Raw genomic sequence first — 17964 nt, forward strand, 5'->3', positions numbered from 1 at the left:
GTTGAATCATCTATTTGGATCTTCCTCTGTCTTCTCTTCTTTGTAGGGATTACACTTCACAGGTCACAGATCGATAAAGGTACCTTTAAGCAAGCTATTTTTTGGGCAGTCTCTACATGTCCATGACATGGCAATTCTCCCCTCAACTGTTAAATTTTCCCCAGTCTATACTCCCCTCCCCCTCCCAAAGCATTGAATTGTGTCATTGGCTTTTAAGATTGTCAGTATACTAAATTCAAACTTGATTGGAGTTTGGAGATTTTGGGGGGTATAATTTAAACTGATTGGCCTAATTCAAATCAGTTTGTCATTTCCAGGTAACCCAGCTAATTTAGCTTTTGACCAAGTGTTACATTGTTACCTTATTGAGAACACTTGGTATTGTCAGGTATTTCTGCTAGACTTTAACTCTCTTAAAGGTATAGTACACCCACATCTTTATAACACCTCCCCTCTTAAGAAAAAAATGAACCATCATAATGAAAAGATGGCTTTATTGTTTTTTCTCTATTCTTTAAAAACATTACCCTAACATACAGATAACTTTAATTTAAGTTCACCTTAACTTCTTCCCATATAACTAACTTTATCAGTTAAATCTGTGATAACGCATCTGCGTTTGCATTCTTAGGACCCACAACTTGTGCAATTTTAAAATTAGAAGTATGTAACATAAGACTCCCAATGAAATAGTCTCATATTCTTGTCTTTAAAGCGTTCTAGGAATGTAAGCGGGTTGTGATCTGTGTTCCCAACCCTCTCCGACACATTGTTCGTGACATATACATTAAAATGTTGTAAGGCCAGTATCAAACTCAGTAATTCGTGGAGTATTTCCTTTGTTGGATATTGATCTTCTTTGAAAGGTAACCAACTGGCAGTTCAATCCCATCCTCATCTTCCTGTAGGAGTACAACTCCAACTCCAATGTCACCAGCATCGATGGCAACATTAAAAGGTTTAAAAAATTTGGTATACCTAAAACTGGTTTGGTGATTAATATTGATTTCAGATGGTTGAATGCCTCCTGGCATTGTTCTGTCCACCGAAACTTGGTGTTCTTTTTCAGCAAACTGATTAATGGTACCACGACACTGCTGAAGTTTGGAACAAACTTCTGATAGAATCTGCTGAGTTCTAAGAATCAAAGCACCTCTTCTTCAAGGTTGGTCATGGAAGTTCTTTAATGGCCTTCGTCTTTGCATTCCATAGGGTCAACCTTCCATGACCAATGTAATGTCCCAAGAACGTCACCTCTGCTTTTGCGGATTCGATTTTATTTAAGTTTATCACCAGTTTTGCTTCCAATAGTCGTTCAAAGAACTCTGCCAACTGTACCATGTGATCTTTTCAGGACTTACTAAAGATCACTACATCATCCAAATAGACTGCACAGATTGTTAACCCAGCCACAACTCTGTTCTTGAGTCTTTGGAATGTGGCAATTGCATTCTTCATTCCAAAAGGCACCACTTTAAACTGATATAACCTATTTGAGGTTACAAACGCAGTAATTTCTTTCGCCGTCTATGATAAAGGTACCTGCCAGTAACCACACATTAAGTCCAACTTGGCGATGTAACTGGTTTGTCCGATTTTCTCAATGCAGTCCTCCAATCGAGGAATTGGATATGAGTCCGATTTTGTAACAGCGTTGATCTTCCAATAATCCATGCAGAATCGTTAAGTCCTGTCCGGTTTGGGAACTAAGATGATCGACGAACTCCACTCGTTCTGGCTTGGTTCGATGATATCCTCATCAAACATGGCCTCCACCTGGACCTGTCTGGCTTTGAAAGAATTATGCTGGTAGAGATGTTGTTTTATCAGAACAGTATTCCCTACATCTATTTCATGTATAATAGCATTAGTCCTCCCCATCTGATTCTTACAGATGTCCTTATACTGCAGTAACAAAGCTTTCACCTGCACTCTATGCTCCTGAGACACTTTGCTTACAAACCGATACCACTCCTCAGGGACTTCATCATTTTTTCATCTATTTTGAGGCACCTCAAAATCCATATCATCTGAATTTAATCCCCCACTCTGCAGGGCAATAACTAACACCTGTTTCTCCAGTTCCTTCTCTCCAGTATAATATGGTTTCAACATGTTCACACGACATGCCGATACCTTTTTTCTCTATCTGGCATTTTTACCAGATAGTTCACCTGACTCAACTTTTTTTCAATTTGATAGGGACCACTAAACCTGGCTTTGAAGTGATCTCCTATCATTGGTAACAGTACTAGCACATCATCCCCTTGGGAAAACGTCCGAGTCTCAGAGCTTTTATCTGCCATCTGCTTCATTCTATACACTGCCCTCTTTAGGTGCTGTTTAGCTAACTCACCTACTCTATTTAATCTCTCCTTCACCTCCAATACATAATCTAAGTGTGAGATCTCCGACTTTAGTCCTGTCAATTTTTCTTTAATTTCAAAGGGCCTCTCACTTCATGCCTGAATATTAACTTGAAGGAAGTGAACTGAGTCGATTCATTTGGGGCATCTCTAATGACAAACATTACGAAGGGATACCTTTGTCCCAATCATTCAGGCAATCCTGACAGGATGCTCTCAACATGGTCTTCAAGGTCTTCTAAAGCTCCCTGGGATTTGGGATGATAGCACTGGATTTAAAGTGCTGTATACCTAAGCTATCCATAACCTCCTTAAACAGCCTAGGAGTAAAATTTGACCCTTCATCCGACTGAATTTCTCTGGGTAGCCCATACCGTGTGAAGAAAGCTACTAACTCATCTACAACCTTTTTTTTGCCTTGATACTCCGTAATGGAATTGCCTCTGGAAATCTGGTAGATACATCCATTCTGGTTAGCAAGTACTGGGTCCCACTTTTAATTCTCAGGAGAGAACCTGCACAATCAGTTATAACCCGCATGAAAGGTTTTTTAAATGCGGGAATTTGTAATAAATGTGCTGGTTTTATTACTACCGTGCCTTAGCTACCATTTGGCATGTATGACATGTATGGCAATAGTTAACCATATCCTTGTGTATTCCAGGAGAATAAAAAATGTTTTTATACCTTCACCTAAGTCTTTCTTACCCCGAGGTGACCTCCTACAGATAGTTAATGTGCTACCTGTAACACTTCCTGTCTGTGTGCTACCGACAACACTGTTTGGTGCACTTCAGCCCATTTGTCCTCTGCACTAACCTGCCATGGTTTTATGGATTCTATCTTTCAGATACTGACCTTCCAGAATATCCTCTGCCTCCTTTTCGGAGTATACATCCACATTTATCACCTTGTCTTGCTGTTGCAAGTCTCTTAGCCTTTCAGGAATAAACACTTCCATCTGACCTTCTGCCTGTTCAGGTTTTTCCTGCACTATTACATCAAACAGGGATCGACTAACTGAACCTCAACTCCTTCATCTTTCACTTTACTTTTTGCTTCATGCTGTGACTAATGATAATGGGATTTGGTTGCCCCACTGTCTGGGAAAATACCAGGATATTTCTGTTTTTAACTCCTTAGTTTCTTGGTCTTCCTTGGGCTTCTCCATGACAAGGTGTGTCACTCCAACCATGGATCCTGCCAAATCATTCCCAAGTACAAACTGATTTCCTGGAACTGACATTCTGTCAATCACTCTTCCTGTAACTTCCCCAGTCTTGAGTTAGCACTCCAACATGATCTTACACAAGGGAGTGCTAAATTTCTGTCCATCTATCCACAAATTACCACACTCTAGGGTAACAGATCAGAAAGAGTGCATATTCATTCATCTCTTACTATCAGTGACTGGTTAGATCCTGTATTTCTCAAAAATTAAAACTTTCTGTCCTTCTCCCCCTGTTTGTTCTGAGTAAATTTTACCCACAGAGACAAATTCTTTGTAGAGACCAGACACTAATTCCATATCCAGCTCCTCCCTAGGCTCTGCAATCTCCTGTAGCTCCTCAGCTCTTCTTAGGGTCTCCTTTACTAATTTCATGAATGCCTTTCTTTAATGACCAGCACTGTGACTTGTCCCATTTTACCACAGTGGAAACACTTGAGGCCTTTCACTTCCTTTCCACCCTCTTGGGTTTCCTTTTTATCCTGTGGTAAACTCTTGGTTTCGCAGTGTAGGATATCCCCTTCTCTCAACTTCTATTCCTCACAGGATGAAATTCTGGCTAGAAGCTTGTCTTTTGCACCAACATGTCCTCATCTGCTAATTCTGCTGCCCTTCCCACTTCCTAAATTTTCTGTTCCTCTACGTGAATTCTTACAATCTCTGGAAGTGAGTTTTTAAACTCCTCCAGCAGAATAATCTCTCGTAGAGCCTCAAAGGTCTTATCTATTTTGAAAGTATGCACCCATCTATCAAAATGACTATATTTAATTTTTTCGAACTCAACATGAGTCTGACCTGGTTCCTTCTTTATGTTTCTGAACTGCTGCCTGTACGCTTCTGGTACCAATTCATAAGTACTTAAAATAGCGAGTGTAACCTCTTCATAGTATCCTGGCCCCTCAATTGACAGTGCAGCAAATACCTCACTATACTAAATTCAAATTTGATTGGAGTTTGGTAATTTTAGGGGTATAATTTAAACTAGTTGGCCTAATTCAAACCTGTTTTGTCATTCCGAGGCAACCCAGCTAACCTAGCTTTCAACCAAGTGTTACATTGTTACTTTATTGAGAACACTTGGAGCTGTCATGTAGTTCTGCTAGCTTTTAACTCTCTTAAAAGTACAATCACCCACATCTTCATGACACCAACACCTTTGGGAGTCTGTGTATTGCAAAATGTGTGTGCAGTTTTTCAATCTTCACCCTATATTTGAAGAATGAACTCTATGCACATCCAGAGTCTAGATTAGAGTCTGGAAAAGCACAGCAGGTCAGGCAGCATCTGAGGAGCAGGAAAATCGACATTTCGGGCAAAAGCCCTTTATCAAGAATAGCTGATGAAAGGCTTTTGTCCGAAATGTCGAAGGGGACGGGGCTATGAGAAAGGTAGCTGAGAGTGCGACAGGTAGATGGAGGTTGGGGTAATGGTGATAGGTCAGAGAGGAGGGTGGAGCAGATAGGTGGGAAGGAAGACGGATAGGAGGACAAGTCATGAGGGTGGTCCCAAGTTGGAAGGTTGGAACTTGGATAAGGTGAGGGAAGGAGAAATGAGGAAACTGGTGAAATCCACATTGATACCATGTGGTTGGGGGACCCAAGGCAGAAAGTGAGGCATTCTTCCTCCAGGTTAGAGTGTGGCGATGGCGGAAGCCCAGGACCTGCATGTCCTTGATGGAGTGGGGAATTCAAGTGGGAGGGCATGTTCAACACTATGGGCAATTTCACATGACCAGTTCACCTAACCTGCACATCTTTGGATTGTGGGAAGAAATCGGAGCACCCAGAGGAAACCCACACAGACAGTCACCCAAGGCTGGAATTAAACCCGGGTCCCTGGTGCTGTGAGGCAGCAGTGATAACCACTAAGCCTCTGTGCTGCCCCTGTTATTTGTAAAGTCTGGTTAAAAACTATTTAGCATCACTAAGTGCTTCAATTTTATTATATTGTGAATCCAGTGATGGCAAGGCTGATTTGGTTTTATTGCTATCTCTGTGTCATAACACAGGACCAGGGGTCTACTCTATTATTAGAGAAAGCAACCTTGTGATAGTTTAACCTGAGGCTGACTCAGGTAAGGGGTAAGGTTGTGAAGGAAGGACCTTTATCACAACTGAGAGAATAATTGAACCTGTTGGTATAACTTTGTTTCATAAAACAGCCATCCAGCCAACTGAGCTATCTGAACCTCTCTTTTTTTTCTGATCTATATTAATGATGTAGAACTTGGTGTTCAGATAAAAGTTTCAAAGATTGCAAATGACACTAAATTTAGAAAATTGTAAACTGTGATTCTGTGATTGGTAGTTCCAAAGACACTAGATATCAAAAGGATATATAAATCAGCAAAGAATGATTAAAGAATTAATAAAGAGGAAAAGGAATAGAATATGAGAAAACTTAGCCAGAAATAATAAAAAACAGAAAGGGTTACTATAAATATTTTGAGTACAAACAGTTAACAAAGTGAATGGTGATCCAGTGAGACTAGAAATTTGATCATGAAAAATAGAGATGGCAGGTGAAGTTTGCATTAGTATTCATTACATTGGATACAAAAGCAAGCTAGGAGGACTTAGAAATCAGGACATGGATGGTGGGAAAGGCAGAGAAAGTAATTAATAAAGCATACACCATCCTCAACTTTATTAATAGGGCATCGAGTACAAGAGTGATGTTGAATTTACATAAGATACTTCGTAGGCCTCCGCTGGAGTGTTCTACGCACTACTGTCTGCCACATTGTTAACATGCCAGAGTCGTACGAAATGTTAAAGTGTTTTTTCAAAGTATGACAATACTCCAATTTACCTGACTTTCAGACCAAGGTTGATAGCTTTGGAGAGTTTGTTGAATCTTTTTTGGAGAGTTTTGGGCCAGAGTACAAAATCTTAGAGTAGGGACTACTTAAAACAGAAAAAAAGAGGCATTTCTTATCTCAGTGAGTAGATAGTCCATGGAATTCTTTACCACAGAAGCTTCTGAGATAAGAATATTCAAGGTAGAGAAAGAAATAGAGTGTGGTACAGCCGGTCAGGCAGCATCCGAAGGGCAGGAGACTTGACGTTTCAGGCATAAGCCCTGGAATGAGGCTTGTGGGCCAGGGGGCTGAGAGATAAATGGGAGCGGGGTGAGGCTGGGGGTAAGGTAGCTGGGAATGTGATAGGTAAATGAAAATGGGGGTGAAAGTGATAGATCAGAGAAGGGAGTGGAACAGATAGTTGGGAAGGAAGATAGACACGTAGGACCATTCCAGGTGCCAACTTGCGGACACCTCCTCCTACTTCCCCCTCGCCACAAACTCATCTTCCATCACCAAGCCATCATCTCCCAGACCATCCAAACCTCATCACTTCTGAGGATCTCCCATCCACAGCCTCCAACCTCATAGTCCAGGAATCCTGCACCACCCAATTCTACCTCCGACCCAGAATCCTCAAACCTGACAGCCCCAGTCGACTCAGCATCTCCGCCTGCTCCTGCCTCACCAAACATATCCCTGAATACCTTGACACCATCCTGTTCCCCTTAGTCCAGGAACTGCCCACCTACCTTTGGGACACCATCCATGCCCTCCACCTCCTCCATAACTTGCATTTCCCCAGCCCCCAACACCTTATCTTCACCATGGAATTCCAATCCCTATACACATCTATCCGCCATGATGAAGGCCTCCAAGCCCTACTTTTCTTCCTCTCATGCCAACCCAACCAGTTCCCTTCCACTGAAAGTCTCATTCGACTGGCTGAATTGATCCTCACCCTCAATAACTTCTCCTTCCAATCGTCCCACTTCCTCCAGACCAAAGAGGTAGCCATGGGTACCCACATGGGACCCAGCTATGCCTGCCTCTTCAGCGGGTATGTGGGACAATTCATCTTCCGTTCCACCGGCACCATTCCCCACCTTTTCCTCTGCCATATCGATGACTGCATCGGTGCTACCTCGTGCTCCCATGAGGAGGTTGAACAGCTCATCAACTTCACAAACAATAGACAATAGACAATAGGTGCAGGAGTAGGCCATTCTGCCCTTCGAGCCTGCACCACCATTCAATATGATCATGGCTGATCATCCTTAATCAGTAACCTGTTCCTGCCTTATCTCCATAACCCTTGATTCCACTATCCTTGAGAGCTCTATCCAACTCTTTCTTAAATGAATCCAGAGACTGGGCCTCCACTGCCCTCTGGGGAAGAGCAGTCCGCACAGCCACCACTCTCTGGGTGAAGAAATTTCTCTTCATCTCTGTCCTAAATGGTCTACCCTGTATTTTTAAGCTGTGTCCTCTGGTTTGGCACTCACCCATCAGCGGAAACATGCTTACTGCCTCCAGAGTGTCCAATCCTTTAATAATCTTATATGTCTCAATCAGATCTCCTCTCAGTCTTCTAAACTCAAGGGTATACAAGCCCAGTCGCTCAAGTCTTTCAGTGTAAAGTAGTCCAGCCATTCCAGGAATTGACCTCGTGAACCTACGCTGCACTCCCTAAATAGCCAGAATGTCTTTCCTCAAATTTGGAGACCAGAACTGCACACAGTACTCCAGGTGTGGTCTCACCAGGGCCCTGTACAACTTCAGAAGAACCTCTTTGCTTCTATACTCAATCCTTCTTGTTATGAAGGCCAGCATGCTATTAGCCTTCTTCACTACCTGTTGTACCTGCATGCTTACCTTCATTGACTGGTGTACAAGAACACCAGATCTCTTTGTACTGCTGCTTTACCTAAATTGATTCCATTTAGGTAGTAATCTGCCTTCCTGTTCTTGCCACCAAAGTGGATAACCATACATTTATCCACATTAAACTGCATCTGCCAGTCATCTGACCACTCACCTAACCTGTCCAGGTCATCCTGTAATCTCCTAACATCCTCCTCACATTTCACCCTGCCCACCCAGCTTAGTATCATCAGCAAATTTGCTAATGTTGTTACAAATACCATCTTCTATATCATTAACATATATTGCAAAAAGCTGCGGTCCCAGCATTGATCCCTGCGTTACCCCACTGGTCACTGTCCGCCATTCCGAAATGAAGCCGTTTATCACTATTCTTTGTTTCCTGTCAGCCAACCAACTTTCAATCCAAGTTAGTACTTTTCCCCCAATACCATGCACCCTAATTTTGCTCACTAACCTCCTATGTGGGACTTTATCAAAAGCTTTCTGAAAGTCCAGGTATACTACATCCACTGGATCTCCCTCATCCATCTTCAGAGTTACATCCTCAAAAAATTCTAGAAGGTTAGTCTAGCATGATTTCCCCTTCATAAATCCATGCTGACTCTGACCTCTCCTGTTACTACTATCCAGATGTGTCGTAATTTCATCCTTTAGAATAGACTCCAGCATCTTTCCCACCACTGAGATCAGACTAACTGGTCTATAATTTCCTGCTTTCTCTCTCCCACCTTTCTTAAAATGTGGTACAACATTAGCCATCCTCCAATCCGAAGGAACTGATCCTGAATCTATCGAACTCTGGAAAATAATCACCAATGCATCCACGATTTCTCAAGCCAGCTCCTTCAGTACCCTGGGATGTAGACCATCAGGCCCCGGGGACTTATCAGCCTTCAGACCTAACAGTCTCTCCAACACCAATTCCTGGCTAATATAAATTCCCTTAAGTTCAGGTCCTTTAGCCACTGTTACCTCAGGGAGATTGCTTGTCTTCCCCAATGAACACAGATCTGAAGTACCAATTCAATTCTTCTGCCATTTCTTTGTTCCCTGTAATATATTCCCCTGTTTCTGTATTCAAGGGCCCAATTTTAGTTTTAAACAAGTTCACCTGGACTATTTCAGTCACCTCCCTCCCCTCCCTGCACCTCTCCATCTCCATTTCCAGTGACTGACTCAACACGGACATCTAATACAAACCTACGGACTCCCACTGCTACTTGGACTACACCTCCTCCCACTCTGCCTCCTATAAAAATGCTATCCCTTATTCACAAATCCTCCGCTGCATCTGCTCCCAGGAGAACTGATTCCACCATAGAACATCCCAGATGGCCTCCTTTATCAAAGACTGGAATTTGCCATCTCACGTGGTCAACAATGCCCTCCAGCACATCTCCTCCACTTCCTGCACCTCTGCCCTTGAATCCCAACTCTCCAGTCGCAACAGAGTCCCCCTGGTCCTCACCTTCCAACCCCAAACCTCTGGACGTACCGCATCATCCTCCACCATTTCTGCCACCTACAAATAGATCCCACCACCAGAAATATAATTCCCTGTCCCCATTTGCATTTCGAGAGACAATTCTCTCCGCGACTCGCTTGTCATGTCCACGCCCCCCCACCAACCTACTCTCCCCTCCCAACACCTTTCCCTGCCATTCACAAGAAGTGCAAAACCTGCACCCACACGTCCCCTCTCAACTCTGTCCAAAACCCCAAGGGATCCTTCCACATCCAACAGAAATCTACCTGTACTTCCACACACGTCATCTACTGCATCTGTTGTACCCGATGTGGTCTCCTCAACATCGGGGAGATAGGACAACAACTTGTGGATTATTTCAGAGAACATCTCTGGGACACCTGCACTAACCAACCCCACTGCCCTGTGACTGAACACTTTAAATCTCCATCCCATTCCATTAAGAACATGCAGGTCCTGGGCCTCCTCCACTGCCAAACCCTAACCACCTGACGCCTGAAGGAAGAACACATCGTTTTCCGCCATGGGACCCTCCAACCACATGGGATCAACATGGGTTTCACCAGTTTCCCCATTTCACCTCCCCCCTTCCAACTCAGCATCACCTTCTTGAATGTTCCTACCTGTCCATCTTCCTTCCAACCTATCTGCTCCAATCCCCTCTCCAACCTATCACTTTCACCCCCACCTTCATCTACCTATCATTCTCAGCAACCTTTCCTCCAGCCCCACGCCTCTCCCATTTATCACACAGCCCCCTTGGCCCACAAGCCTAATTCCTATTGAAGAGCTTATGCCCGAAATGTCGAGCTTATGCTCCTCGGATGCTGCCTGACTGGCTGTGCTTTTCCAGCACAACACTCTTTGACTCTGATCACCAGCATCTACAATCCTCACTTTATCCTCCTTGGGGATTACAAGGTCAACCATGATTCTTTGAATGACAGACCAGACTCAGTTTTCCCACATCAGCTCCATATGGTCTTGTCAGATCAATTCTCAAGCAATACCAAATTAAAGGGATAAAAAAATCTAAGCTTTAAGAGGAGAAATTGTTGATTGGTTGTAAAGTGAACTCTGAATGTTAAAGTGGGCAGATTGACTTGTCCCAGTAATGATGATCATGACAACGATCATTGATTATTGTAAAATCCCTTCTGATTTACACATATACTTTCGAATAGAAAATCTGTTATCCTGACCCAATCTGGCATGCAAAAGGCTCCAGCTCACAATAACATGGTCAACTTTTAACTGTTCTAATGACCAAACAAGCTACTCATTTAAAGTGTAATCGGGATGCATCAAGTTGGCCAACATGTTGTCTTTTGGAATGAGCCTGAATGAAATGAAATGAAATTACTGTCACGTAATTTGCAGAGTTGAAATATCAACATTATGTCTACATGTTCTTTCTGTCTGCAAGGGACAAGGCCCTCTAATAATATACCAAGCTCTCAGGACAAATTGTATGATTAATTAGACTGGAAATAATCTTATGAGATCATATTATGAAATATTGTATATTTGTGGTCACCATCTTTAATAGTTTATAGAATTTCTTGAAAGTAGTGTCTCAAAACCTTTCATGAGTCCATTTATCTATATAATTTATTTCTGATCAATTTTGCACAGAAATTCATGGATCGGAATCCCAGTCTGTATGAATTCCGATCAGAAATAGAGTTCTATGCTAATTTCCAACAGGAGATTGAGGAACTCCCCTCCAGCATTACATTAGATTTTATTGAACTAAACACAGGTAGGAACTAATGCTTATTTACTCTCTCAGTAGTTCATTTCTTCATTAATGCAACACATAAGAAATTGTTCTTTGTCTCATTTATGCCTGGAAAGCAAGAAGGAAAAAATATAATCTGTGCTACAATACCTCAGGAATTACTTTCTACTGAGACAGTTTGCTGTTTTCTTATTTGCTCTAAGGATTTGGTCTTGGTCAATTATCTCCCACAACAACGGAAACATTTGATTCTTTCCCAACTTACATTCGCTAATTTAACATATCAACTTCATTGGTCAATCACGAAGAGTGGCTCAGCTGCCACATTGGTTCAATGGAGAACGCAGGAGGACATGCCAGGATCAGGACCAGATATACCTGAAAGTGAGGTTTCAATTTGATAAATCTACAACACAGGGCTACTTCAGTGTCACACAGAATAAGCAGCAAATGTGTTTTAAGGTGACGGTTCCAGCAGATTGGAAAACCACAAACATAATGCCCCTCTTCAAGAAGAGAGGAACACAGAAAACAAGAAAATAAAGGACAGGTAGCCATACATTTGTCAATGAGATAATGTAATTGTCCATTCTTAAGAAAGAAATAGGATGTTTAGAAAAACTTAATGTAATCAAACCAAGTCAGCATCTTTTTGTGAAAAGGAATACATGTTTGGCAAATCTTCTACAATGCAATGAAACTATAACAGGCAGACCTGATACAGGGGAATGGGTTAATGTTTTGGATTTAGATTACCAGAAGGCATTCAATAAGCTGTTACGTAAAAGGTTATTGTACAAACTGGAAGCTAAGCTTGTGGTAGTGGTAGTGGTCGTTTTGTCACAGTATGGATTCAGGATTAATTAATGTGCAGAAGATGGAGAATTTGGACTTATAGGTCTTTTTCACATTGGCTATACATAACTCATGGTATGCACAAGGATCAGACCTCGGGCCTCAGTTAGTTACTATGCACACTAATAACTTGGAGGATGGGGCAGAATGTCTGCAAATTTGATGGTGATACACAAATACTTGGGGACAACATGTGATATGGACTTAACAAATCTGCAAGAGAACATAAATTGTTTGAGGGAGTAGGCAAAAACTTGTCAGACAGAGTTTAATGGAGGGATGTTTGAGGTCATTGCACTTTGAGAGGAAGAATCAAATGGCAGTCTATTAGTTCAGTGCAGGGACACTCAAAAAAGTGCAGCAGAAAGGGATCTGCGTGTTCTTATGCATGTAACACAAACTATTAACATAAGCTACAGTAAAGTAACCAAGAAGGCAACTGGAAATTTGCACTTTATTGTCAGGGGCAAATAGGGGAATCTTGTTACAATAGTACATGGTGTTGGTGAGATCACATCTGAAGAAGTGTGCACAGCTTTTGTCCCCATATTCAACTGAAAGCAAGTCAAAAGGGATTTCCTAGGTAATAGCACAATACTGTGGATACTGGAAATCTGAAATAAAGTTTGGAACAAAATCAGAAATTGCTGGACAGACTCAGCAGGTCTGACATTATATTTGGAGATAGAAACAGAGCTAATGTCTCTGGATTAGTGGTGCTGGAAGAGCACAGCAGTTCAGGCAGCATCCAAGGAGCAGCGAAATCGACGTTTCGGGCAAAGCCCTTCATCAGGAATAAAGGCAGAGAGCCTGAAGCATGGAGAGATAAGCTGGGGGGGGGGGGGGGGGGTGGTGGACCAAGTAGCAGAGTACAAGAGGTGAGTGGGGGAGGGGATGAAGGTGGATAGGTCAGGGAGGAGAGGGTGGAGTGGATAGGTGGATAGCAAGTAGGACAAGTCCGGACAAGTCATGGGGACAGTGCTGAGCTGGAAGTTTGAAACTAGGGTGAGGTGGGGGAAGAGGAAATGAGGAAACTGTTGAAGTCCACATTGATGCCCTGGGGTTGAAGTATTCAAGGCGGAAGATGAGGCGTTCTTCCTCCAGGCGTCTGGTGGTGAGGGAGCGGCGGTGAAGGAGGCCCAGGACCTCCATGTCCTCAGCAGAGTGGGAGGGGGAGTCGAAATGTTGGACCACGGGGCGGTGTGGTTGATTGGTGCGGGTGTCCCGGAGATGTTCCCTAAAGTGCTCTGCTAGGAGGCGCCCAGTCTCCCCAATGTAGAGGAGACCACATCGGGAGAAACGGATACAATAAATGATATTATTGGATGTGTAGGTAAAACTTTGATGGATGTGGAAGACTCCTTTAGGGCCTTAGATAGAGGTGAGGGAGGAGGTGTGGGGCGCAGGTTTTACAGTTCCTGCGGTGGCAGGGGAAGGTGCCAGGATGGGAGGGTGGGTTGTAGGGGGGCATGGACCTGACCAGGTAGTCACGGAGGGAACGGTCTTTGCGGAAGGTGGAAAGGGGTGGGGAGGGAAATATATCCCTGGTGGTGGGGTCTTTTTGGAGGTTGCAGAAATGTCGGCGGATGATTTGGTGTATGCGAAGGTTGGTAAGGTGGAAGGTGAGCACCAGGGCCATTCTGTCCTTCTTACGGTTGGAGGGGTGGGGTCTGAGGGCGGAGTGTGGGATGTGGACGAGATGCGTTGGAGGGCATCTTTAACCACGTGGGAAGGGAAATTGTGGTCTCTAACAATGTGTTGAGTATGATGTGACATTTCTTCAGATCTCAAGATTCAGTAGGCTAATTCCTGAGATGAAGAGGTTGTCTTATCTTGATCAGCTAAACTCTTCGAAGATTTTTCATCAGGGTTTAGAATGATGAGGCTTATCTTACTGAACCATCGTGATTCTGATGGAGCTTGTAAGTGTAAATGCTGAGAAAATGTTTTGACTAGTGTAGGGTTTTGAATTAATGGGCATAGTTATAGAATAAGGGAATAGTCTTTTAAAACTGAGATATGACAGAATTTTTTGAGTCGTGAATATCTGGAATTCTCTACCTACTCTCTTCCCCACAATACCACCAGAGTAACATGGAGTTTGGATCACTGAAAATGTTTGTGGAGTGTGATGAAACTGTGAGATTTATGTATATGTAGTTTGATATTGTTTACAACAAGTTTGCATTCTCATAAATTTCAAATAAACATATGAGTTTGTTACTGTGCTTAAAGTTAACAATTAATTTGTTTCAAAGAAAGATTATAACATCCATAATTCCAGGTGTGAAGAAGTTAACCAGAGTTCCTCAGTAATTACCGAGGGAGCTTGGGGAAAGAACTTTCCAGACTCTGACTGGGTTGGGGAGTCATTTGAGAAAGGAGCATATTTTAAGCTCTGAGACTTGAGCAGTCATATTATGGAGTAATAAATGCTAAGCAATATTCCTAAGAAAACGTATTGATGAAATGAAATTATTTTTAATTAATGAGTAATTTTCACTCCAAGGCTGGAGTGTTGAGATATAGTCGGTGGAAAGCTGTTTATTAAAAAGAGTTCACATTTGAAGAGTGCCCAACAAACAATGAAATAAGGACTTTGACAATAAGGTTAACATTCAAATTGTGGACAAGAGGTTAGTGTGACTGTCTGTTTCTGGGGAACCATTAAAAGCAATTTTCATTGGACCAAATCATATCAAAAAGAAAGTCGATGATTTCAATCATATAGTGAGTGCTGCAGATAGGAGGGGATCAGCAAGTACAGTAACATATTAAAAAGATATTATGACAAGATGATCATTAGGAGAAAAGAATACTAATGGTAGTGAAAGGACAGAGTGAGATATAAATACAGGGGAAACTCAAGCACAGACGAATGAGATGGGTGGGCACTATTGCATTTGATAATTGATTATTCGGTTCATCGATTCAATGCCTTTTCTCTGGGGTTTGGAGTTTTCTATTAAGTCTGCTCCCCGTTCAGGAGATAAAGTAGCATCACAGCCCACGTTAGCCCTCGCCCATCCCCATCACTGCCCCCCCGTCCACCCCCAACACTGCCCCTGTCTGCCCCACTCCCAACCCCCCACCTGCCCCAACACCACACCCTGCCCACACCAACACTGCCTCCCCCCTCCCCCCCCCCGCCTTCTGACCCTGTCCGCCCCCATCCCACCTCATCTCCGGGGCAGCTGGACTGGACACGGAAACAATTTCTGGGAAAGAGGAGTTTAGGGCACATGCCTGTGTAGAACTCCAGAGAAAGTATGGGAAGAGAGAGAGATGAAGTGAGAGGTCAGTCATTTAGAGACAGTGCCTTTGCTCCCGTCAGTCCAGGATTGTTCTCGGCAGCACTTTTAATCACTGTAAATAAAAAATGCCATCAGTGTTGGACACATATCTTTACATAGAACATAGAACAATACAGCACAGAACAGGCCCTTTGGCCAACGATGTTGTGCCGAACATTTGTCCTACCTTAAGCACCTATCCACGCACCTATCCAATTGCCGCTTAAAGGTCGCCAATGATTCTGACTCTGCCACCCCACAGGCAGTGCATTCCATGCCCCCACCACTCTCTGGGTAAAGAACCTACTCCTGACATCCCCCCATACCTTCCACCCTTCACCTTAAATTTATGTCCCCTTGTAACATTCTATTGTACCCGGGGAAAAAGTCTCTGACTGTCTACTCTATCCATTCCCCTGGTCATCTTATAAACCTCTATCAAGTCACCGCTCATCCTTCTCCATTCCAATGAGAAAAGGCCTAGCACTGTCAACCTATCCTCGTATGACCTATTCTCCATTCTAGGCAACATCCTGGTAAATCTCCTCTGCACCCTCCCCAAAGCTTCTACATCTTTCCTAAAATGAGGCGACCAGAACTGCACACAGTATTCCAAATTTGGCCTTACCAAGGTCCTATACGGCTGCAACATCACCTCACGACTCTTGAATTCAATCTCTCTGTTAATGAACGCTAATACACCATAGGCCTTCTTACAAGCTCTATCCACCTGAGTGGCAACTTTCAACGATCTATGAACATAGACCCCAAGATCCCTCTGCTCCTCCATCTTACTAAGAACCCTACCATTAACCCTGTATTCCGCACGCTTATTTGTCCTTCCAAAATGGACAACCTCACATTTGACAGGGTTGAACTCCATCTGTCACTCCTCAGCCCAGCTCTGCATCATATCTAAGTCCCTTTGCAGCCAGCAACAGCCCTCCTCACTATCCACAACTCCACCAATCTTCTGATCCACCCTTCGACTCCCTCTTCCAAGTCATTAATAAAAATTACAAACAGCAGAAGACCCAGAACTGATCCCTGCGGAACTCCACTTATAACTGGGCTCCAAGCTGAATATTTACCATCTACTACCACTCTCTGACTTCGACCGGTTAGCCAGTTCTCTATCCAACTGGCCAAATTTCCCACTATCCCATGCCCCCTGACATTCTGCATAAGCCTACCATGGGGAACCTTATCAAATGCCTTACTAAAATCCATGTACACTACATCCACTGCTCTACCCTCATCCACATGCTTGGTCACCTCCTCAAAGAATTCAATAAGACTTGTAAGGCAAGACCTACCCCTCACAACTCCGTGCTGGCTGTCCCTAATCAAGCAGTGTCTTTCCAGATACTCATAAATCCTATCCCTCAGTACCCTTTCCATTACTTTGCCTACCACCGAAGTAAGACTAACAGGCCTTTAATTCCCTTTAATTCCCTTTCATGAACAGGGGCACAACATTCGCCACTCTCCATTCCCCTGGCACCACTCCCGTTGACAGTGAAGACGAAAAGATCATTGCCAATGGTTCTGCAATTTCCTCTCTTACTTCCCACATAATCCTAGGATATATCCCATCAGGCCCGGGGGACTTGTCTATCCTCAAGTTTTTCAAAATGCCCAACACATCTTCCTTCCTAACAAGTATCTCCTCTAGCTTACCAGTCCGTTTCATACTCTCCTCTTCAACAATACGGTCCCTCTCATTTGTAAATACTGAAGAAAAGTACTCATTCAAGACCTCTCCTATTTCTTCCAACCTAATACACAGTCTCCCACTACTGTCCTTGATCGGACCTACCCTCGTTCTCGTCATTCTCATGTTTCTCACATACGCATAAAAGGCCTTGGGGTTATCCTTGATCCTACCCGCCAAAGATTTTTCATGCCTTCTCTTAGCTCTCCTAACCCCTTTCTTCAGCTCCCTCCTGGCTATCCTGTATCCCTCCAACGCTCTGTCTGAACCTTGTTTCCTCAACCTTATGTAAGCCTCCTTCTTCCTCCTTACAAGACATTCAACCTCCCTCATCAACCAAGGTTTCCTCACACGACCATCTCTTTCCTGCCTGACAGGTACATACATATCAAGGACACGTCATATCTGTTCCTTGAAAAAGTTCAACATTTCAATGACATCCTTCCCTGACAGCCTATGCTCCCAATTTATGGCTCCTGAGACCCTGTCTAGCAGCACCGTATTTACCCTTTCCCCAATTGTAAAACCTGCCCTGTTGCACGCACCTATCTCTCTCCATAAACAAGGTGAAAGTTACAGAATTGTGGTCACCAT

General features: G+C 43.3%; 1 protein-coding gene across 1 annotated transcript in view; it reads left to right on the forward strand.

Moving 5' to 3' along the window:
- Positions 1 to 17964, forward strand: part of LOC140453953 (dynein axonemal heavy chain 8-like) — a 1210036-nt gene that overhangs the window by 563212 nt on the left and 628860 nt on the right. The window contains exon 30 of the mRNA XM_072548830.1: positions 11403 to 11529. Within this exon, the coding sequence (XP_072404931.1) occupies positions 11403 to 11529 (127 nt within the window). The remainder of the gene's footprint in view (positions 1 to 11402; positions 11530 to 17964) is intronic.

Source organism: Chiloscyllium punctatum, chromosome 3, assembly GCF_047496795.1.
Source record: "Chiloscyllium punctatum isolate Juve2018m chromosome 3, sChiPun1.3, whole genome shotgun sequence".
Taxonomy (NCBI): domain Eukaryota; kingdom Metazoa; phylum Chordata; class Chondrichthyes; order Orectolobiformes; family Hemiscylliidae; genus Chiloscyllium; species Chiloscyllium punctatum.